The sequence below is a fragment of the Mercenaria mercenaria genome, chromosome 19 (assembly GCF_021730395.1).
Source record: "Mercenaria mercenaria strain notata chromosome 19, MADL_Memer_1, whole genome shotgun sequence".
In the NCBI taxonomy this organism is placed as follows: Eukaryota; Metazoa; Mollusca; class Bivalvia; order Venerida; family Veneridae; genus Mercenaria; species Mercenaria mercenaria.
Window position 1 is genome coordinate 45,897,251 of NC_069379.1, and position 25,426 is coordinate 45,922,676.

The following is a 25,426-nucleotide window of genomic DNA, read 5'->3' on the forward strand; positions in this document are numbered from 1 at the left end:
GAAACCGTTTGAATAACTGTGGTAGAGAACCACCCAAGGAACCTCATGGCCTAGTTTCATCAAAATCCATTCATTGGTTTTGGAGGAGATGGCATTTAAACAAAAATGTTGACGACGAGCGGACGAACGAACGCACAACGGACGACGAACACAGCTTGGTCACAATACTTTGTGCTCAGGTGAGCTAAAATCTATGTCAGACCCTAACCCTAACCCCTAGCTGTATTATTTTGAAATATTTCATAAGGAATACCATCAAAACCACAGACTTTATTTATTCCTGCTATTAATACTGCTTTATCATCCTCTAGAATAGAAATATTACTGTTTAATTGTGCAGCAGAAGTATCATCATGCTGTGTATACATTAAATGAACATTCATTTACATTTTCTTTAATGTTATAAGTACTGGAAGATGAAACACGTATTATGTAATATTTCAAAACTTTGTTTCTAAGCTGTAGAACCTGGTTAGGATAATTACTTAAAGACCCATCGTCACATACAATTTCAAAGCGATTGATGTTAACTTTATTGGAGTGAATACCAGTTTTACCCACATATTTCCAAAACGCACAATTATTCTGTTCTACTTCGTTCAACATTTCTTCTTTAAGAGTGGCCCAGTATTTTCGTTTGGCAAGTTGAACTACAACAGTAAAATTCTTTCTACAAGCAGTGTATTGAGCTTTGAAGAGTTTTGTTTTTGTTTGTTTGTTTGTTCGTTTGTATTTTTTTTATTTTTTATTCTTTTTTGCATGAGAAGTAGTACATGTACATTTTAGTCAATGTTTCTCAGTCAAACATACATTATTCCACATGCAGTAATCCTGACAACATTTCAGAAACATTTTTATGAAATAAATTATATTTGATAATCTTTCTTACAGCTGTATTGACTTAACTGGTTCAACACAAATTACAAGATCCTACAAATGAATTATTTGATGGAGGTTCCTCAGCCTTGGACCGTACATAATATGACACATACAACAAATCAGTACGATTAGACAATTGTAAGTCAGAATAAAGTCACTGTCAAAATTATAAATAAACTTAGAATATATAAATACATAGTTTTCATCTTGAAATGCAAACATTTTTTTCATTTACAGGCATTTACTTGGAAAAGTTTTGCGGGGCAATTAGTTTGCTTACCGAGACAGAACAAAAGGCCACATTTTAAATAAAATAGAAAAATATTCAGATATTAGTCTAACAATTTCCCAGTTTATGTATTGGAACAAGTACGAGTAGTACATATATATGTAAACAAATAATTTTCTGAAAAGATGACACTCGGAGCAGTTTCGCATTGAGCCCACGATAAACAGGGATGATGAATTCTCATAGACAGAATCTGAAAAACATGAGAAAAATATAGTGTCTAAACTGACCGTGACAACTAATCAGAACGTATGTTAAATTTATTCTCTGTATTCAACATGACTGTGACTAAAACGAAACACCTGGAGTGCCTGTGATAAATTACAGACTCCAGTTTGAGCCGAGTTCAACCGATTTGGTTGATAAATATCTTTATCTTTAATTTGGTAATCCTAAGCCTAACCTTTAGTCTATATGTTACACATATTATAATTTAATTGCGTGCAGACAATGCAATAATTTGAGTATTTTCGCCGTGTGCACTGATTGATAATCACTTCCGGACATGCGCAGAAGACCGCTGCATGTCTGCAGTAAGGAACAACGATACATTAGGTAACAAATACGCAAAACGTGTTACGCATGTCATAGTTATCCGATGATATAACATAATGCTGACGTATTGAGTAAACCGGTACCTACTGTCGCTGCTATATTCGGCTTTTAGCATTTCCGTCCGGAAACTTCACCATGGTGTTCTGTAATTTACAAGTACAGAAAGCTGAGATATCAGAAATATTGAATGACTTGTCAACAACTCTTGAATATTATTATTAATTGTATAAAAACGATGAATTTCATATATGTTAACTGTTTCAATTACAATAAATATAGTAAGTTTTAATCCACTTATTTATAAGTAAAATACATGTATATTACACCGTGATTAAACGCATAAAAGACACTCTCTTTTAACTATTATAAATGAAGCATTTGAATAGGCATAATCTGAAAACATAAGGAAAAACATTAAATCTGAATTAACTGCGACATCAGAACACAAGTTGACTTATTTCATATTCAGAAACATTTTTTCTGTATTCTTAGTAATTAATCATATATGAGTCTAGTATATACTGAATTCAAGCGATTTAACTGGTAAGTATCTTTTAATGTATATATTTTCTAACCATGACAATCCTAACCCTAATCTTTAGTCAGTATGCTAAACATATAATACAGTCATTTCGTGTGGGCATGCAATAATTTGAATATTTTATCGTGTGCTCTGATTGGTAATCACTTCCAGACATGAGCAGAAGGCCGCTCCAGGTCTGCAGTTGGCCACAGTGCATTAGGTACTACATGCGCAGAACGAGTTACGAACGTCATAGTTAAGCATGTTGTAGGTATTTGTTTACAAAACATTATGCTGAATAGTACTGAATAAATTGGTACCTATCGTTGATGTTATATTCGGCAAAACATCAAGTCTTACATTCTCCTGTTCCACATCTTGCAACTCGTATGTCTGTTCTGAAATTTACAAGTACAGAAAGCTGAGATATCAGAAATATCCAATGGTATTTAAACAGCTCTTGAATAGCACTGTGGTCGGTAATGGGGCTCAGATATGATTTTTTGATTTGCCAAAAATATAAAAAACGGCTATTTTATCTCTAAAATGTGAATTTATATAACAAGATAACATGAGGGCCATGATGGCTCTATACATCGCTCCACAGAGGTGATCTTGCATACTGACCTAGTTTTTGACCCCAAATGACCAAGATTAAACTTGATCTAAAATTATCCAGACAAACATTCTGACTAAATTTCATAAAGATTTGGTTACAACTGTGGCCTCTAGAGAGTTCACAAGCTTTTCCTTTCATTTGACCGGTGACCTAGTTTTTGACCCCACATGACCCAAATACGAACTTTACCTACAGATTATCAAAACAAACATTCTGACAAATTCTCATGAGTTTCAAACTTAAATTGTGGTCTCTAGTATGTTGAAAAGATTTTCCTTAGATCTGGCCTAGTGACCTAGTTGTGACCTAGCATGACCTAGATTCAAACTTGACCTAGAAATCATTAACAGGATTAAGACCAACATTCTGACCCATTTTCATAAAGATTGAGTCATAAATGTGGCCTCTAAAGTATTCATAAACTTTTCCTTTGATTTGACAAAGTGACCTAGTTTTGGACCCGCATGACCCAGATTCAAACTTTACCTAGAAATCGTCAAGCTAAAGTTTCATAAATATTAAGTTACAACTGTGGCCTCTAGAATGTTCATAAATTTTTCCATTGATTTGACCAGGTGACCTAATTTTAAATCCCACACAACCCAGTTTCAAACTTGACTTAGAAATCATTAAGATTAACATTCTGACCAAGTTTCATAAAGCCTGGGTCACAAATGTGGTCTCTAGAGTGTTCACAAGCTTTTACTTTGATCTGACCTACTGACCTAGTTTTTAGCCCAACAAAACCTAGATACAAACTTTTCCTAGACATCGTCAATACTACATTCTGGTCACGTTTCATAAAGATTCAATCACAAATGTAGTCTCTAGAATGTTCACAAACCTATTCCTTTGAACTGATCTACTGACCCCGGTTTTAAATCCTTATAACTCAGTTTCGAATTTTTCCTAGAGATCACCAAGACTAACATTCTGACCACGTTTCATAAAGATTAGGTCACAAATGTGGTCTCTAGAGTGTTCACAAGCTTTTCATTTGATCTGACCTACTCACATAGTTTTTTACTCAACATAATCCAGTTTCAAACTTGACCTAGAGATCATCCAGACTAACATTCTGCACATGTTTCATAAAGACTGGGTTACAAAATGTGGAATCTAGAGTGTTTACAAGCTTTTCATTTTATCTGACCTACTGACGTAGTTTGTAATCAACATGACTCAGATTCAAACTTGACCTAGAAATCCTCAATACTGACATTCTGATCAAGTTTCATAAAGATTGGGTCACAAATGTGGTCTCTAGAATGTTCACAAGCTATTCCTTTCATCCGATTTACTGACCTTGTGTTTGAACCCGCATGACCCAATTTCAAACTTGACCTAGAGATTATCAAGACAATCGTTCTGACCAAGTTTCATATAGATTAGGTCACAAATGTAGTCTCTAGAGTGTTCACAAGTTTTTTCTAACCTACTGATCTAGTTTTTGACTCCACATAATCCAGTTTCAAACTTGACCTAGAGGTTATCAGGACTAACATTCTGATCAAGTTGCATAAATATTGGGTCGCAAATGAGTGTTTACAAGGAAAATGTTGACGGACGCCGGACGACTGACGATGGACGACGGACGCCGACGAACGCCGGACAATGACCGGTCAAAATAGCTCACCTTGAGCACTTTGTGCTCTGGTGAGCTAAAAACAAACAACACTAAATCCATCATACTGATTTTCAAGCAAATATGATATTGAAAATTACTTGTTTTCACCTCTATAACAACACAACCCTTCTCCGCGCTATCTATTTACATTGCCGGTAATATAAAGCAAAAGGACGTAGCTGTGTGCAATGAGTAATTTAGGTCATATAAATTAGTTTTAGCTACTGGCAGGTACGTTATAGAAAATTTTTAGGACATTCGCAGTTTCGTATTTTTTCTCAATAACAGATTTAGATGAAATGTTTTATATTAAAAGATCATGTTATATTGTATTGAATAATGAAATAAAAATACTAGGTCACCAGCTTTGTTTTAATTTAATTTGCCCCTAGTTATGGTGCTATTTTAAACATTTTTTTCTCAAAATTTCTGTAATCCTAAAATATATTTCAATAAAGTACAATAATCAGCATAAATCTGATTATCTAAGTATTTTTATAACGGAAAACAATGTATCTATCTGAAACTTGCTCAGAGAAATCAAAAGAACATTCTTTTGTAAAGAAAGGAATACTTGAACAGCAGACCAAAGGGCTATTTTTGCATATTTTTGCCAGTTTTAAGTTGGTACTTCTGCTATTTTTTCGAGTTTCACATAATAGAACTTTTTCAAACTTTGCACATGTCTTCTTAATCTAAAACAGACAGAAAATTGATAGGTCACCATATTAGATTTCGCTTAAATCAAATTTGGGTGTGGAAGGCATTTAAACAACGCAGGCAAATGACTTAGAAATATATATATAAAATTATCAAACAGCAGATTTCTTAATAAGCGGATTTTAAGGTGTTTCTGAAGCATTTTGATGGCATAGAACGATGAAAGTTTCCGCCCTTTTTTTGAACAAAACCTAGTTTACGAATGTACGGTACAGGTACGGTACGGGATTAGAAACAGCTGTGACTCAATGCAGAGTTTAAGCGCTGGTATAAATAACAGACTCCAGTATATGTCGGATTGAAGCAATTTGGACTTAAAGTACTTTGAATGTATATATTTTATAACCATGGTTATACCTCTTATAGGTCACAATAGCCTAAATAGTTTTCCCTATATATTCTATATAAAACTGACCTTTTTCAAAGAGCTACCAAACATAGCTAGACCCATTTCAGAGAACAAATCCTTACCTCATTTTAAAGAGTTATCATAAAACTGATGTAAAATGAAGAGAAAAGTAGGGGGTCATGTATCTTCTAAGAGAGATTTCTCTGGTCAAATTTGCTTACTGTAACCTGACATCAAAATCACACTGCTGTGACCTGGAAGTACTACTCATACTCAAATTGAGCTTGACTTCACCAAATACAACCTGCTCTCCCATTTTTCCTACCAAAATGTCAAATATACATCCACAATGAAATTTAAACAGAAACTTGACTCAATTTAGACCTCTGTTGCCATGCATGTCAAGTGCAAAATTAGTGTTCAAATACCTGGCAGCCATTACGTGACTAGACCAGATGGCTCCCACGCTGGTTCCTTTAGTTTAGTTAGGCCCATAAGAAAAACTGTTTTTCTGTAATAGTCTCAATTTCATTTGTATAGTACCAGTAACACATCTGCGTGAAAAATACCAAGTTTCAGCTTCATTAAATCAGTTTTCTAGGTTTTATGGCATTTTCAGTAATGCGGGTCCCTGCGCCAATTTTCCTTCAAAATTGATGTCGCGACATAATTTTTAACCAGTTCTTTTAGCCAGACCTGGTTTTTGCCCTATTTCATACATTTTTACCATAATTTGCAAGCAAATTACACACTCACACTTTGAAATATACCATATTTCCATTCTGAAAGGTATAGATGGGCAAAATTTAGAGTGTAAATGTGTATTTTTTTTTTAAAAAAAAAGATACACCCAACACAGTGAAAATGTGATTTTTGGGGGTTTTATTATTTTTTGCAGCAAAATTTCAATGAAATGCTCAGTTTTTACCAAAATCTGACCAAACTAGTTCATTTATATCAATATCTGGACTAATCTCAATTTTTGCCCACATTTTCTTATAGGTCAAAATAGCCTAAATAGTTTTCCCTATATATTCTATATAAAACTGACCTTTTTCAAAGAGCTACCAAACATAGCTAGACCCATTTCAGAGAACAAATCCTTACCTCATTTTAAAGAGTTATCATAAAACTGATACAAAATGAAGAGAAAAGTAGGGGTCATTATCTTCTAAGAGAGATTTTTCTGGTCAAATTTGCTTACTGTAAACTGACATCAAAATCACACTGCTGTGACCTGGAAGTACTACTCATACTCAAATTGAGCTTGACTTCACCAAATACAACCTGCTCTCCCATTTTCCCTACCAAAATGTCAAAAATACATCCACAATGAAATTTAAACAGAAACTAGATTCAATTTAGACCTCTGTTGCCATGTCAAGTGAAAAATTAGTGTTCAAATACCTGGCAGCCATTTCGCGACTAGACCTGATGGCTCCCACGCTGGTTCCTTTAGTTTAGTAAGGCCTATTAAATGCATGCGAACATACAATAATTTTCGAATATTTGCCGTACGCGACATTAGATAATCACTTCCGGGCATGCGCAGAAGACCGCACCAAGTCTGCAGTGAGCTACATCAAAACCAGATTGGCACGGTGTTGGGGTAAATATCAACCAGTCCGGAAAACTGTAGCGAGTGCCTTTAAGTGTTTCTAGTACGGATCAGTAATACAAGAGTGATCTCAATTGATAAATATATTTAAGTAGTCTAACATAATGCAACATGGCGTCTTAAATTACACAATAAAACAACATGAAAATAACATCCTAAAACTTGGTTCGTATACTTGATATTTGCAGAATGAAGTTTATCAGATTTTTAATTTCTGCCTGAAAACATAGATCCTGTAAAGTATTCAACGTTCAAAATATAATAATTCCAATCTACCCAAACCAATTTGCGCCGCATAATACAGTGGTATGTAGGCTTTAATTGTAGTGGAATATACGATTGATGTTGTTCAAAAGTCTAAAGATGTTTTTTAGTGTAAAATGAACACTTGCTAAAATTCAATTGCCGACCATTCGTGTACCTCCCTGGACGTGTTTTTCTTCTGAATCAGCAAATTAGCACAAAAAAGTATTTTACATGTATCTTCAATGGCGACGTCATTTGCGCCATATTACCGACCGCGACATATTGCCAGCGTTTGTGATATAATGATCAATTGTATAAAAATGACAAATTTCATATATGTTAACTATTTCAATTACAATATACATTCGTAAACTTAATTTGTAAGTAAAGCCATATTCCATCAGGATTAAATGCATGAAAGATGAAAACATCACTGATTGTATTAATGAAATAAAAATTGAATACGAAAACAATATTCATGCGGGCATCTGAAAAAATAAAATCATCATACCTGGTATGTTTCTGGTTAGGTGTCCTTGTCTACAAAAGATGATAATTTGTAAATATATCTAGGCTAACGGCATATAATTCCAAGACATATTTGCAAAACTATCAAATATAATAAAAATATCTATATTATCGTTGATATTGTGCACTAAAGGCTGTCTAAATGGGCGATTGATATGGTAACTTCCGTTGAAAGGTTTATCAACAATGTGCATGAAATACTGCTGATTTTTATATGACATATAGATAGAATCTACCTCATTTGTCTAGTGCAAGATCGGCGAAGCGAAACAAAATATATATCATATTTCAAGTGTTTGAGAGTTTTCACTAATATATATCGTATAGACTAAATTTTTGTCTCATTGATATTTACGACAATCCTTTACAAAAACAACTTTTCTCCTCATCATCGTCAATGATCTCTCATAACCGTTATCTCCATCATCACATCATTATCATCACAATTCTTTTCTGTGAAATATTGGAATGTACCAGTGAGATTGATATTTTCACTGTTTGAAATTATCATTTTTATTTTTCACTGGTACGGAACTACACTTAAATGTGAAAGAATATGAATTTTAAGTAATTTGACATTTTTTGGAAAATACCCTCCAATAAAGATACAGATAAAAACATGAACATAAAGAAATACGTTCCACCATGTGAAATATAAAAGAAATATTGATTTTTTCAATATAGATATCGTGACGTCATGGCACTAAGATGAAACAACGTAATGCTCATGACTTTGCTAGGGTAAAATAAACATCATTTGGTTAAAACAACTAAAATCATAAAATATAAAGCAAATGTGTTTGTTTTTAATGTAAGATCGAAAGATATTTTACTCGTGAACACCAAAAGTTATATTGCTCGGTGTTCAGTCAGTGATATGTATTTCAATTGTACGCTTGGACAAACATATTCTGTATTTCTTTATATGAGACCGACAAAAAGCCAGACATTAGCATCATTATACATATCAATATAACTGTGTCATGTAATAAAACAGATACTGAGTAATATGCCGAAGAATATAATCTGACATCTAAGTTCCGCCTTGGTGAAAGAGTCTCTTGGTTTGTGAATATCAGAACATATTCTATGGCTCAACAGTCAATATCTGCATATAAAATAAACGTCTCTGACCTTAGGCATCGTCTTACTATAATGACTATTCCGACAGCAATAAGAGTAACTGCCACAGACCCAACCCCAACTCCAATGATTACACCAACATTCGTAGAATCTGCCGAATCGGATATGTCCCCTGAGGTAGCTGGAGTATATATATATATATTTGTCTTAATTGGAAAGACGTGTAGAAAACACCAACACATTTTAATGTAAAGAAAATGACTTTAAAATCTTAACTGAAAGTACAAATATACATTTAATATGTAGTAATATGGTGATGTTTTGATATTTATTTGACTTGTTACACAGACAAAATATCTGTCATTGAGCAAGATACGAACATTAATAGTGAATGCATGTGTAAATCACAAGGTCAACAAATACACATAAACCATGTTTGATACAAAAGTGATAAGTGATACATAAACCATGTGAGAAATAAAAATGTTTGACATAAAGTTACGGACAGCAAGAAATCATACGTAAAGTGAATGATGGTATTCCTTCAAATCAGAATACAAGACACTGTTTGCTATGTAAAGTTAAAATGATAAAAAGTGTTCATATTTACATATTTGTGTGCATCCTTCTCCTTCAAAACCGTCAATGCAGCCGAATTTACATCCACCGTTATCTCTTAAACAGACAATATTTATGCAGTTTTCACTGCAACGGTCTTGACACATGTCGCCATAATATCCGTTTTGACAGTCTTTTACACAACTTCCATTCGTATGAAAACACCTTCTACCTTCACCGTCTGGTAAACATGTAGATGCACACCTCATGTTACATTGCTCACCGTAATAGTTAATTATACAGCCATCATTACACACACCTGATGTCATATTACAAGTTTCATGCGCACAATATTTTGAACAATCATGTTCACAGTCAATGCCATATAACCCGTCGACACACTTATCGCATTTAATTCCCATGAACCCATCCTTGCAACTATAACAATCTCCATTATCTTTACAATTGATATTGCTGCAACCAGACGGGCATGCAATGTTACAATCAATTCCATATTTACCATCGACACATTGATCGCATTTATTTCCCGTGAACCCATCCTTGCAACTATGACAATCTCCATTGTCTTTACAATTGATATTGCTACAACCAGACGGGCATGCAATGTTACAATTAGTTCCATATTTACCATCGACACATTGATCGCATTTACTTCCCATGAACCCATCCTTGCAACTATAACAATTTCCATTATTTTTGCAAGTGCCATTACTGCATCCAAATTGACATGGAATGTTACAATTAGTTCCATATTTACCATACTCACACTGAGTACACATGTTTCCAATAAACCCAGGCTTGCAACTATAACAGTTGCCCTTAATGTTACATGAATTATTTGCGCAACCTACGGAACAGTTTATGTCACATGCATTACCATATTTGCCATTAACACATTGATTGCATTTATTGCCTTGAAAATTAAATAAACATGTGCAAAACCCACTACTTATGTCACATTGATGATTTTGGCATCCAAGACCACAATCGTGTTGACAGAATGATCCATACTTTCCAGATGGGCAGGCAGTGCAGTTGTTGTACCATGTACACGCTTTACATGCTGGATTACAGCTTTCTGTAAATAATTGTGAAATCTTTATATTTCATCTATACATCTGGTGCACGTGTTACATGATGTAGATGAGTGGCAGTTATCTTGGCATTCATTCAATATCATAGAAGAAACATATTTATCATTTGGCATTCGGACAATACGTAACATCTTGTGTGCTTCCATTAGTTAATTTGTTTTGTCCTTCATTAGTCAAAATTACGTTTGCCAAATAATGCAACAATATTTTCAGCCGAAGCCAAAGCTATTAATTTAGCTCTAAATTATATATCAAAAATAGTGAAGAAAAATTTATTATCTTTTCCGACTCGCTTTCTGGTTTACAGTTAATTCATAACCGAAATATTGAAAATCCATTCATTCAAACTATTCTTCTCAAGGTTCATGAACTATCTTTAAAAAAAAAATCTATATCATATTTTGTTGGATTCCCAGTCATGCTCACAGACACTTGGGGTTCGGACCCCCAAATACCCCATTCTCCACCGCCCCTGGTTAAGTTTAGCCAATATTTTTTAGCACTTTACTATGTATTAAGCGTAGGTGACGATCATAAAATGCATTTTGTAACATTTCAGCGTGTTTTTAAAAAATGTATTTTTATCATCAATGCTCTCAATATTACAAGATGTGAAAGATCGTACGAACAATGGGAACACTTGCTTGCGCTGGACCCTTGCTTGTGTAGCGCATGACATAAACCGGGTACCAAAACTGATACTCTTACGGCTATGTTAAACCAGATCATCACTTCTTAATGTAAACAAACCTCGTGTAACACGTGCTGAAGCGAAAAAATGGTATAATGAAGTCAAAACGGTGTCAATTGTGGTACCCGGCAACGATATGCGCAGTTCAAAGCAGGGATCAATTTGCAAGGAAGTGTTCCATAGAATTTAGATTGATTGATTTATATTATTTATTGATTTCTCGTCGGAATACAAATGACAGTTGTCGGGACCGGTGTCATTTGACAGAATGGTAACAGATCTGACGATTGATACCAGTGATTCATTGGTAGGGATTCATTTAAAAGTTTAACTGGCTATTGTTTCCCCAGTGTTCGTGCGATGTTTCATATCTTATAATATTGAGAGCATTGATGGTAAAATACATTTTTTTAAAACACGCTGAACTGTTACAAAATGCGTTTTATGATCGTCACCTATGCTCAATACATGGTAAAAAGCTAAAATATATTGGCTAAACTTAACCAGGGGCGGAGGAGAATGGGGTGTGTGGAGGTCCAAACCCCAGGTGTCTGTGGTCATGCTGGTATGGAAACGAGGATGCTGATATTGCAGCAAAGAAATCCCTTTCATTATCACAATCTAATTTGAAATTACCACATACCGATTTTAGGCCTAATATAAACAAATATATTTTATCTAAATGGAAATTGTCATGAAACAATGCTTCATTTAATAAATTTCATGATATCAAACCTACTCTAGAGGAATAGCACCAAGAGAACAGATCTCTTCGCAGGCTGGAAGTTGTTCTTTCTCGCTGTCGGATAGGTCATACCCGTTTTACTCATTCTGATATAATATTGAATAAAGATCAACCCGAATGTGTACAATTTCAAACACCGCCAACTATTAAACATATTTTAATCGACTGTGTGGACTTGCTACACAGCGCAGTGCATATTATGACGTTCAATCTTTGACAGAGTTATTTGAAAGCGTTTCAGTCGGAAAATTTTATCGTTTTTAAAGCAAATAGGAATTTATCAAACATCTAACATATAATATTTTTATTTTCATCTTTTGCAATATTATTATGTTTGCAGCTGATATTTAACACAGTCATACTGTTGTCCCAGAAAACGTGAACTTTGTTTATTATTTCGAAAATAAGGCACGAATGAAATAATCATTCAACCGGTGTTATTTCAATGTATATTCGGTAGGATTATAAAGTTTAAAGTTAAGTATCTGTCATATTCCGAGTATTTCCTTTAAAAAAAAACGGACGTCAGTCAGTGTAAGTCGGCGCACAGTTTTCATCCTACAAAAAGAAGCGGCTTCCTTTTCAAATTCATGTAACTTTCTCTATATCCTTAGGACGGCCAGCACATATTTATGCAATCTCGCCAGGCATATGTATGTTTTTGACAACACAAAAAATGACCTCACTCGACCTTCAGCTATTTCCGAAAGTAAGTAAAATGAAAGTAGAAATGCTAAACTTGAAAACGAAAGCCGCATTTTGATTCGTAGATAGTCAGGGGTCACGTGCAGGGGTCATCCCATCTAAATGTATGCGCGTGGACAGTATATGGCTCAGATGTAAGATATAACCGTATTTGAGAGCTGCAGACCTAGACATTTCAGAAATATTTTCAAAATAAGTTTCGTGTAATAAATGTTGTTTCTACGGAAGCGTGAAAGGGCCATCAGACGCTAATACGTTTTAGTACGTTAAGGCTGCGGAAAGGATATAAATTTTCACAGATTGAAATTTATATCCTCATTAATGGTAACGTGTGGCGCATAATTATGTTGCGTTTCATGTCATTGGCGTCACTCACGTCAAAATAGTGATATAAATCACGGTCGCGCGCACTTTTAGAAACGCCTACATCAGATACGTTTGCGGTGCAGAAAGTTTTAAAGGCATTTTGTCGCTCTCTTTTTGAATCACTCGCCTAAATTTCCTTAAAACGTTTATACCACGTAAAGACAAGTGTCAGGCTTACATATGCCTGACCTCCAGAATTTTCCACTTCCAGTTTTGTTTGCGAAGGTGTAACAATGAGACCTACACAATATTTTATTAAATCATGCTGCGCCGGGAACTTTTCTGACGTCGTAATTTCTGGAAGTTCGTGCGACCGTTACTTTCAAGTTTACATCATCATTTTAAAACAAGTGATGTAAAAGGTTCGACACAAAATATAACTACGTGCCACATATTGCAATTAACGTCGATATAAATTTTAATCCTACGAGATATATATCGGGTAAGTTACATGATTTTAAATGGAAGCCACCTTTTTCTGCAGGAGGAAAAATGAACGTGTGCCGACTAGCACTGACTGCCGTCCATTATTTAAATAATACTCAAATAATATGAGAGGTGTTTAATTTTAAACGTTATAGTCCTGTCGAGTATACATTGAAATACCATCAGTTAAAATGATGATTTCATGCTTCGCTTATTTTAGAAATAATAAAAAATGTCTACGATTTTCTGGGACATCCCTCGTACGTATATACATTTTTACATAATTGATTTTAGATATGCTTTATATTTTTACTTTTACATGAAAGATTTTAGATATACTTTACATTATGTAGTGTGCTTTACATTTTTACACGGATGTTTTTAGGTATGTTTTACATGTTGGCATATATGTTTATGCTTCACATTTAGCATTAGCAACGTGGCTTCTTTTCGGCGATATATGACCATTTCGTGACGATTCGCCGTAAACCCAACTCATTCACTCACTCAGTCTGATTGTGAATTATAGTTAGCAAATGAAGGTACATATTCGTCCGAATAAATAACAACGTAAGTGTATATATCAATGTATTTTTTTCGCAATACAACAAGGTAAGTTAATACAAACCTGTGCAAAAAACAGAAACGTCGTTGCCATGGTCACAGTCATCATATGTAATATAGGTGCAGTTGTTAATATGTGATGCGTCTTCCTCACAGCTCAGATCGTCCACAAATATTGGCCCTGTGCCTTGTCCATAATGGGCGCCGGTATAATACGTTACTGCTCGACTTTCAACAGAAATATTAATGTCAGTGGTTGTTGATATTAAGTTTCAATTGCTTTTTTTAAAGGGAATTCCTATAGTTTTTTATGCGCATCTTTCTGCGCAGCCGACACTTTCTATGGAAAACCAAACTGAAGTCAACATTTGTTGAAACATGTTACAGACAATCTTAAATATGAGGAATCTTGAATGAAATAACATTTTTGATAAGTTTTATTAGTAATCAAATGTTGATACTGGTTTATGTTGTATTGACAAGTATCATGCCTGACAGGTATCTTGCTATTTTTGTGGTTGTGTTTTCACATCGCATTTTAGTACAAAGACAGTGTTGTTCATATAATGTAAGATAATTGACTTAGTACTGATAAGACAATATCACCTTTCGGATTATTTTGTATCCAATTATAGAAAGAATTAAGAATTTTTAAAACTTTTTTTTAACTTCTAGCAGACATACATGTAATCAATTTGGCCAGGTTGGCGCCATTTTCCGTCCGAACAGGTGTTGTATTCTAGCGGTCTTAACATAAAATTTAGCCTGGTGACCCATATATTTTTAGCCATTTTTATGCTCACAATACAATTATCTATACACAAGAAAAACAGGAAAAAATTCTATGAAAGAGTTTTTTTCAAAATTTAAAAAAATATTCTTCACTACGGGTATTTTTCATTGAAAAAAGTTCACAAAAGTAAATATGAAACAATATTTTTTTTTCATTTGTACCCATTATTGTAAGGATAGAGTATTACAAATATGACTATGGTATCAAATAAGTATATAATAAAATCTGTAAAAAGAAAAAAACCGTATTGTGCTGTCTTGATGTAAATTTTGGTTGGTATTTATAAAAAAGCAGAAAATTATGAAAATGTTGAAAAATCACTGGCAGTTTCAGCAACAGTGGGTGTGTTCAAAACAGTTTCTCTAAAAAACAAGCCTGGTGACCTATTGTTTTTATTTGTTCATTGTTTTAAGCACAAATTTTTCTATCATATATGTGAATTTAAAAAAATTCTATGAAAGGAAAAAAACTGTAGGAATTCTCTTTAAACAGCATTTTTAAAGGTTAGAACGAATTTCAATTTCGCTTGACTAATGTTTAAATTACATAAATCGACTTACATGCGAATAAGTTTGTTGAAAAAACACATAATGTTATTTTCAAGCCTTTGCATGCTTACGGGTATCCAAGCATTCTACAGATAGCATTAGCCTCTTCCGTTCCAAAATCATCATCGCATACTGTCCCCCATGTATCCAATGACTTCAGCTCGACCCTTCCATTTGTTGAATTAGAACCATTAACCAATCTTATTTCGGTTATGTCCAATGGGAAACCTGTATCACATGTATAAGAAAGATTTCTCTTACGTAAACTTGTTCACGTTACATGAAATTAACAAAATGAGGATAGAATTAACGTTTTACAATTTTATATTTATATTATAAAATTATTGTTTTTCAACCTACCATTTTAGAAATTGTACGCTATACCGCTGACAAATACGTATTTCTGATTTAACTTTCATAGAGATCTTTAAACATCCGGGACATATGTTTCCTTAACAATCTGATTACAGGTGCTGTGTCTGAAATATTTGCCCTTTAACTCTGATTCATGTGGTGTAGTTGGCAGCTACTATTACTTGCGGAGAACAGGTTTATGCCGGTTCAGAATCCAGAAACACTGGTTAGGTTGCCCGCCGTTACATGACTGAAAACCTGTTAAAATGTAGTCAAAAACAAAACAAAACAAACAAACAAACATTGGAAGCCTGATGATGGGAAAATACATATCGGATATGCTAGTTCAAACAGGTGAATGAAGTATAGCTATGCAATACAAAGTTCCTTACTGTAACGCATCTGATTTTCTCCGCTGCAGTGTAACATAATGTAAGAAACCATTATATAAGGGGAATTAATTCTGAAAAATATACCAAAAGGATTCTTGTTTGGGTCAATATGACACCTGAGCTTTTATAAAAAATATTTTACAGGCTCGACGGGAAAAGATCAATGTTGACTAGAGACATAAATGTGTGACCTTGACCTTTGCAGTAGGGGTCTAGGTATTTCACTCAGCATGACAAAAATATGTGTCTAGAAATAATTTAATTCCTTTGATTTATGACAGAGTTTAGGACCAGAGAGGACATATGACCTCGGTAAGTGACATTGACTTTTGAGTAAGGGATAAGGGGTTGCAAAAGATAAGTTTTCACACTGGAAAACATTTGTATTGACTATTATCAAAAGCCCTTCATGGATGACAGAGTTTGTTATCATACAGGAAAAACACACCTTCAAGTGTGATCTTGATCTTAAGTTAGGAACCTGGATTTTGCGCGTGACGAATTGTCTTATCCTAGGGTATATTTGTGCCAAGTAATATTAAAACCCTTTCAAGGTTGTTGAGTTAAAGACCTGACAGAAAAAAGCTCTTTCCGCATTTCATTTCTGTGAGTGACATTGACCTTGCAGGTAATTGTCTGGGTTTTGCGCATGATACGATGTAATATGCTAAAATGAAATATTGCATCAAACAAGCGAGTTGAAGACAAATATACGAACGATATTCTTGACATTTTCCTTCTTTGATCCAGGTTTGCGTGTGTTTATCACACGTCAGTTTAAGCTTCCCAATATATGTCCGATAGTACAAACAGTCGGCAAACAACGTAGTGCCATTGTAGGTGAAGTAATCAGCATCCCAGTTAAAGACATCTGGTTGTCCACAATCTAGAAAAAATTGATATACTAGAAAAATAGTTTACAGTTTACATATTATATATATATTAAAGTGATCATTCAGAATAATTTATTTTTCATAACTTCTTGAAGTACCCGAACTAATTTACGTCCTACATATATTTTTCATTTTTCAAAACAATACGAACCATTATTCAAAACAAGTCAAGCATATGTCAGTTAAAGAAATGTATCTTCCAAAAATATAATCATTTACATTATAGTTATACTCAAAAATTGTTACACCCTCAATCTAAATAAATCACCTTTCTTTACTTTGCCTATTGAATGGCTTCAATGTTTGTTATGATTCGTCTGTAGCCAAATTTAAATGTTATGTTGACTTTTCGCCGTATTTAAATACCCACATCGAAGAGACATGAAATAAACTAATCATGAGAAATATTCAGCTAAAGAAACTACACAAATAATGATTTTTATATAGAATAATATGTTGGTTTTATTATTTTCAGAACTGGCTAAGATATGATACCCCTACCTCCAGGAAATATACAATGTATTATACTCTTGCGAAACCTATTAATTCCACAAACCATTGCAAACAACAGATATGTCTCTCCTGTGACTGCACTCATTCAGGAACAAATATTTGCATGTGCTGAGGGAATAATCATAATCTTTACAAAACAGTTGATCAATGAAAACTGGACCGTTTCCTTCGCCATATTTTGCACCAGTAAAATACTGAGCTGCCCTACAAATGAAAAATAAGAAAGAAATAGCCAGGTAGTAGCCAAAAGGAAAGCGCATTGAATAACGTTATTTATACATGCATATAATCGCTGAAAAGAATATTATCCTCCAGCTATATAAACATGTATCATATTTTGTGTAGATTTGTATTTATTCAAAAGTGCTTTACATTTTATGTACATTTTCAACAACAAACATATTTTCGTCAAAATAAACCAAATACAATGCAAAGTTTACAACTGTTAAGTTTCAAAAATTCTACCTGAGTCCCAGCAAGTCACAAAATAAATCTGCGGCTTGAATATTGAAGTTTTCATCGCAAATAGTTCCCCACGTACCGTTCACGTTGATTTCTGCACGTCCGTCATACGGGCCAGTTCCATTGACTAATCGTGCATCGGTTATGTTGAAGGTTGGTCCTAAAAGGGCCATATATAATACATAAGCTCAAATATAACCAGAGTGAAATATATCTAAAGAATATTTAGTTGAGTTCGTATTATGTCTACTAATTTAAAGTTACATAGTTTTGTACTGTAAAGTAAACGAGATATATATATTGTCTCATTGAAGTTATCAAAACTATAAAATGAAATGCAATATTTACCGTAGCACATTACAGAAACATCTTTACCATGACCACAGTTATAATGATTATCAACAGCATATTTACAATCATTTATATGAGGGTAGTCAGGATTAGTTGAATAGGGACAACTAAGTCTGTCTATATAAATAGGTCCACTGCCTTGACCGTAGTAAGCTCTGTCGAAAAGCCGATAGTATCTGTTGAAACAAAAACAGAATAAGATGACTGCATAAAAACGACCCTGAATTTGATTGCTGTATAACTATAGTAAACATGAGTCAAACAGAAAAGAAAACTTTATGTATTTTATCATATATATAAATGTAATGATTTAAGGTAATTCTGCATGTTCGGATCAAAATCTTTTCCGCAATAGAGAAATTGTTGAAAATTAAACTTTTCTAAATTTCATTATATACCTAGAAAATGCGGGAAATAAAAATATGGGGTCATGTGTTTGATCTGTTGCAAGTCCGACTTGAAAATGTGTTCATGATCATAATTTTTATAGTATACTTAGCGGTAGGGTATAAGATGTATAGTGACACTTTACTTTTGGTCTAGTGCCAGGATTGTTTTATATATCAAATTCCAAATAATTCTGGTTGCAAAAGCTTTATCTTAAGCATTTATTAAATAAATGTTTAAAAGATTAGATTTTTTGTCTTTAAATATTTACGTTGTATTAACTATTTTTGTCAAATTCGCCGTAAGTTCTATACTCAGGCAACGACCAAGAATATAATGTGCCACTAATTGTGCTCTTATTACAATTCGCCTGCGCCAATGTGTCTTGTGTGTTTTCGTTCATATATTCATTAGAGACACATGTGACAGTTTCCTTTATGTTTATAAGCAAAAGTTTCTTATGGACGGAATTACTTGACACTGTGTATTGGCTGAGAATCAAGTTTAAAACGGAATATATATTAAAAAATATAGGTGCTCTTGCTTGATCTTGCATTATCTGCGATTGAAAATAGATTATTCAGTATTTTTCGACTTTAAAGGGCAGACATTTCACGACGTAGGCTGGGTGCCTACGATTTGCTTATTTTACATATCTGTTTCTGAGTTGATTCTCTGTTACAGTTTATAGAGGAAGACAATGTTGTTTTGATACTTGTTCCATCAACTGGGAATTACTGAACTATTTAAGAGAAATTTTTAAAATTCACTTAAAAATGAGAAAATCATGAGCATTTAAATATTTGATCAAAATGGCAGCCATTTTGTTTCCATGGCAACAAAAATAAAAATGGCCGTTAATAAATTTCTAGACACATATATGAACTGTATTTAGTACTTACTTCTGTAAAAATGTTCGATATTTTTTTCCGGCAATAACGAAGGAAATTGATATGTTTTACATCTCACGCTCAAGAAACATTTAGAATTGATTGATTTTTTTGTTTAATAAAGTCTTCAGCAGTGTGTAAATGACATCATAAACACACACAATATTTTCCTCCATGATCAGCAACTTTCTTAAATTTCAAACTGTCATTTCTTTCAATATGTGTCCAATTTTAATTTTCAGCCATATGAAAGGCCTAGGGACGGCTTTCATATGAAATTAACTTATTGTAAGGCTTTCTAATCGTAAGAAATGTTTCCCAATTTCAATACAGACACTGACAATTATCCCTTGCTATGAACATGACAAAATGATACCTTAATGTCCTGGTCTTTCCAATTGACCGAATTTCTTTTATCGTTGTATACTGAATGCCAATGATGATTAAAGCAGAAATATAATTAAAATGCACAGTTCCCTGCCTTAATATTGAGTAATCTGCACTTGAAGATTGGATTTTGTAAAGATATTCTTATTTTCAAGGGCAGATAATTCAAGATCAACCACCCGTATCTATGATTTTTATACATATTTCCGTTAACCTTAATTCTAAATCGGTACACAAAGCTTAAAGAAATTCTGTCCGTAATACAATTTTTTCCTATATACGTATAGGAAACTCTCAGATGCATAGTTAAATATGTCACTAATTGTGAAAGCTTTAGCTGATTACATCACAACAAATGGATGTTATTTCTTTATGTAATGGACTACTTACGACAAGTCTAGCATTTTACATACGGCCCTTGCTTCATTCAAGTAGAAACCACTATCACATATTGTTCCCCATGTATCATTGACTTTTATTTCTACACGCCCATGGAATGGTCCATTAGTGCCAGCTAGTCTTATATCCGTTATTTCTAACTGATGTCCTGCGGAAAAAATATTTTGTGTAACTGCGCTTTTAATGTTGAACTTTGCATAACTTTTACAAATATAAAAGTAGTTTTCCAACCAAAACGTTTCAATCTGTTTAGATATCTATATCTTCAGCAAATGTGTTTCTTCTCCATCTTTGAATATTAAAGTCGTCAAATCACAGTAACAGCTTTATTGTATCATGAATCATTATCAAGTCTCGGCTATTTTCATGAGAATGCCGCGCAATAAGGCAAAAACAATCAACCGAATAACAAAATACCTCGGCGCGCACCTTACTTAATAACAGGGATTTTTGTAACGGTTGCAGAAAAAAAAATGAGAAAAGGCGTTTTGAAGACAATCAATAGTAAGATCTGCATTTTCACTTAGAATTATTTAGAAAGGCACATACAATAATTTGAGTGATTTTTTCAGTGGCAATATTGAGTACAGTTACTCGTGAATTTCCTATATATATTTTACTTAGTATTTCGACAATATGTCTATAAGACTACTTGCTATGTTTTTTTCTTTAAATGTCCCTTTTCAGTTAAATTATTTCCAAAGAAAAATTTAGTATAATATTGAAAAATCTGCTGTATTTTTAATTTTAAAGATATTTACATGGGACAAATGTAAACTGGGTTATTTTTTAACCAGATGCTAAGGACGACAGTGGAAAGTTTATTTCTTTCGTAACATCAAATAATAACAATATACAAGCCTTCCCATACCTTACACAGCCGAAAATCAATTTTTACTCTTACAGTATGTACAATGGAACGGTCTATGCAATTTGTGCATAGCTTTTTATCGTAATGATTTTAAGAATGGTATAAGTTTACTCCTGTTTATGTCTCGAAAATTACCACTCTGAAGTAAATTGAAGACATCCAACAAATGGTTCCTTTCCACTAAGACCTATTCATATAGTAGAAAACTCTGAACAACGAAATCTTCAATAACTTGACTCTTGTAACATTTGTTTATAAAGTGCTATATCTTCAACACAAATCTGTAGAAGATATAATCTGTTGAAAGTCATTATTTAGACTTGGCATGTACATGATTGTCTACATGTCTCCGCCTGAGACAGTTACACCGAATGACGAAGCATTAATAATGTATGTCGTACAAGGCTAATGTGTTTCCACTGATTCTAACTACCGCAATAAAATGCAGAAATCCATTGACAATTTTACCCTGGAGAAATCAAAAATACTGTGGAATGTTATTGCAGTCGGACATTAAAATGGAGTTAGTGATAAAAGGTAAATAATAATGCTAGTGACAATGCAGATTTTTCAAGCAAACAGATTGCTTTCTATTTTATTTTTTTTTTTTCCTTTTTTTTAAAACATTCATATTATTTACATAATTGCATTGAAGTAATTGCGTTTCTTTATATTTTGAAGCAAGACACTTACGCACGATTAAGACTTCATGAAAAGGGTTACTTCTGAATGAAAACATATCAGTTTAAAACTTAAAAGACTGTAAAAAGCTCGAGACAGTGACAATTTATTCTAAATGAAAAAGCAAGTCTAACGCGTTTATAGCGACCAATTAAATAATTGGCACATAATATTGCTGAAATAAACTTAGTTAATGATATAGAAAAGTTTCTTTTTTCTACCTTAGCGTGAGCAAATGCAAAGTGAAAACTTTGTGGTCACATATAAAGGACTTTTTATTACACGGTTAAGTGCAGAAAGAAAAAAAAACGGAAGTTGTATTAACAATACCATCATACCATCATTCTCGGTTTTTGCTTTACTTTGTGACAAGCTGTCAGACATCCATCTTCGGTAACACATTTTAAGTGTATTTTTTTTTTAAATTGTAAACTGTGTACATATCTAATTAAGCCTACCAATGACAATAAAGATTATTACATGTATTTCGACTTCATGCAGTTCCAATATTAAGACTTGCTTAATCAACTGTTTAAAATCAATACCTATACATTCAACAGCTACATCGTCATAATGGGTACAGTTATTGGAAATCTCATAACTGCAAAAGTTTATATGAGATTCTGTTCCCGAACAGTTCAATTTGTCGACGTATATTGGACCGCTTCCTCTACCGCTGTAATGCTTGGCCTTTGTGTAAAAGCTGCTATAACTGTCCAAGTATATATAGAGATAAAATACTTAACCAGAATACTCTTACAGATTTATTCACACATATCCTGGAAAATGTGATTCTTAAATAAGCACTATTTGTTTCAAATCTTGACCCTAGTATGTATTAAAGGATGGAATATTCATGATCTGTGAAGTCTGATTGCTGTAAAAGCTTTCCAAAACGTTTAACAAACATTCATTACCAGAACAGAAATATTCATTACAAACAAAAGTTTACAAAAAAAAATCTGCATAATTATAATTGTTGAGTTTAATGTTTGTTATTTTAATAGCCGCCGGTTTCTTTTTGCCACGCCGGTATTTGGCAAATTCAGCCCATATTTATACGCGCTTTACAAAAATGAAAATTGCCTTAAATTGTTACATTAACCCACCTATTTTAAAGTTAGTATGTTTTGATATGATATCATTACTAGTTTTTTGTAAATCAGTACGAGAAAATTACATTTGCCATGGCAAAAGCGGTTTTGCCATGGCAAATCGGTCTTTTGCCATGGCAAAATAATTTTGCCATGGCAAGAAAATTCGTGATTTTGCCATGGCAATTTTTTTTTTTCATTTTTCTTAAAAAGTGATTTTAACCATTTCCAAACGAATGTATTGGTAGAAATATGTTGTTTCATATCGATAACTCAGTTTTTTTATTTTGCCATGGCAATTTTGCCATGGCAAGGTTCTTGATCTGCATTGAGGTACTTAAGCATTCAAGACATCATACAGCGATTTTAATGACGAATAGGAAAAATGTGTATCAGATTTTCCCTTGCACATAGGTTTGTGCAACATATGCTATGTTACAAAAATAAGTATTTTGCAAAACCCGTAGAAAGTCACACACCAGCGGAACCGGTTATAGGTTCGATGCCCGGTCGCGTCATACCAAAGACGTAAAAATGGTACTAGACGCTTCCTCAACCGGCGCTCAAGACGGTAGTCTTAGGACTTGTCAGTCCGGTGTCAGTATAATGTTACTGGATGGGGTATCATATCACGTTTTTACGGAGTGATATTCTAGTGAGGCAGCACTATAAAGTTGGGTGTTGTGCTCACTGCTACATTTTTTTTTATTTTTTCATAAAAAGTGATTTTAACTATCTCCAAACGAATGCATTGGTAGAAATATATATTGTTTCATATCGATAATTCAGTTTGTTTTGTTTTTATTTTGCCATGGCAATTAAGTTATTTTTTAAAGGAAGTTCGATAATTTGAGTGATTATGAAATAGAATACAAGAGGAATAGAGAAGATTCTATATTTCCTACGTTGGCACATTTAAATCGACAAGCACAGAATCTTGCTAAAAGATTATCTCACCATTGTTGGGATAAATGCTAATTGATTTTCAGTGGCAAGGAGTAGTTTTTTACTTCCTTGTTTTAATGAATAAAAATTGATGAAATGTAATTGTAATATTATATAACGGTGATCATATGACATATATTTTTCTGTTTAGAACAATACATATATTTCTCGAATTACATATATAAAAAGTAAGTTTCTTTCGTTTAATATGAAATACGATATAAGTTATTATCACAGTATCTTAATCTTTGGTGTTATATATGACTCGAGAATTTTAGCAGGCTTGGATAATCTAAGCCGCGCAAAAATAGAAAAAAATATCCGAACAAAAATGTTTAGCGCTTTAAAGTTTTTTTATATTCTTGATCTGCATTGAGGTACTAACGCATTCTAGACATGATTGTGAATACAGCGATTTTTAATGACGAATAGGAAAAATGTGTATCAGATTTTCCCTTGTACATAGGTTTGTGCAACATATGCAATGTTGCAAAAATGAGCATTTTGCAAAACCCGTATTAAGTCACACACCAGCGAAACCGGTTATAGGTTCGATGCCCGGTCGCGTCATACCAAAGACGTAAAATGGTACTAGAAGCTTCCTCACTTGGCGGTCAAGACGGTAGTCCTAGGACTTGTCAGCCAGGTGTCAGTATAATGTTACTGGGTGTGGTATCATATCACGTTCTTACGGCGTAATATTCTAGTGAGGCACAATAAAGTTGGACATTGTGCTCACTGCTACAATTAGACACCGTAGTTTATATAACTGTAAAACTTTTGAAAAAGATGTTAAACCTGAACACACACTTAATTCAGAGATACGCACCGGTGTCAGATAGCTAGCATTTATTGGGAATCAAAACATGTCAGGCAGGCGAATTTTAAGTGCATCGGTACAAAGGCAGTTTTATTTATATAAAAATATTATGAAATGACAATATTTAAACACAGAAACTATTTTGCGGAAAGATAGATTTGTTTGTGTTGGGTTTAACGCCGTTTTCAACAGTATTTCAATCATGTAACGGCTGGCAGTTAACCTAGCCAGTGTTGCTGGATTCTGTACCGGTACAAACCTGTTCTCCGCAAGTACCTGCCAACTTCCCCTCATGAAAAAGAGGTGGAGGCCTAATGATTTCAGATACAACTTCTTTTATCAAATCGTCACGGAGAACATTCGCCCAGCCCGAGGATCGAACATACGACCCCGCGATTCGTAGACCGAAGCTCTCCCTACTGACTAAGCTAAGCGGGCGG

At 33.7% G+C, this 25,426-nt stretch overlaps 1 protein-coding gene and 1 long non-coding RNA gene across 2 annotated transcripts in view; both read right to left on the minus strand.

The window, feature by feature from the left end:
- Positions 1 to 263: 263 nt before the first annotated feature.
- On the minus strand, positions 264 to 8,700 carry LOC128551246 (uncharacterized). The gene is made up of 4 exons (XR_008368736.1): positions 7,937 to 8,700; positions 2,567 to 2,644; positions 1,811 to 1,866; positions 264 to 1,361 (listed from the first exon to the last, which is right to left on the minus strand). It is a non-coding gene; the product is annotated as an uncharacterized LOC128551246 (long non-coding RNA).
- Positions 8,701 to 9,047: 347 nt separating this feature from the next.
- Positions 9,048 to 25,426, minus strand: part of LOC123542232 (uncharacterized) — a 66,976-nt gene continuing 50,597 nt past the window's right edge. The window contains exons 10-19 of the mRNA XM_053531346.1: positions 22,673 to 22,803; positions 20,567 to 20,723; positions 18,510 to 18,688; positions 18,165 to 18,321; positions 17,743 to 17,903; positions 17,012 to 17,179; positions 15,619 to 15,775; positions 14,271 to 14,434; positions 9,647 to 10,693; positions 9,048 to 9,217 (exon numbers count right to left, since the gene is read on the minus strand). Coding sequence (XP_053387321.1) covers positions 9,048 to 9,217; positions 9,647 to 10,693; positions 14,271 to 14,434; positions 15,619 to 15,775; positions 17,012 to 17,179; positions 17,743 to 17,903; positions 18,165 to 18,321; positions 18,510 to 18,688; positions 20,567 to 20,723; positions 22,673 to 22,803 — 2,491 coding nt within the window. The remainder of the gene's footprint in view (positions 9,218 to 9,646; positions 10,694 to 14,270; positions 14,435 to 15,618; positions 15,776 to 17,011; positions 17,180 to 17,742; positions 17,904 to 18,164; positions 18,322 to 18,509; positions 18,689 to 20,566; positions 20,724 to 22,672; positions 22,804 to 25,426) is intronic.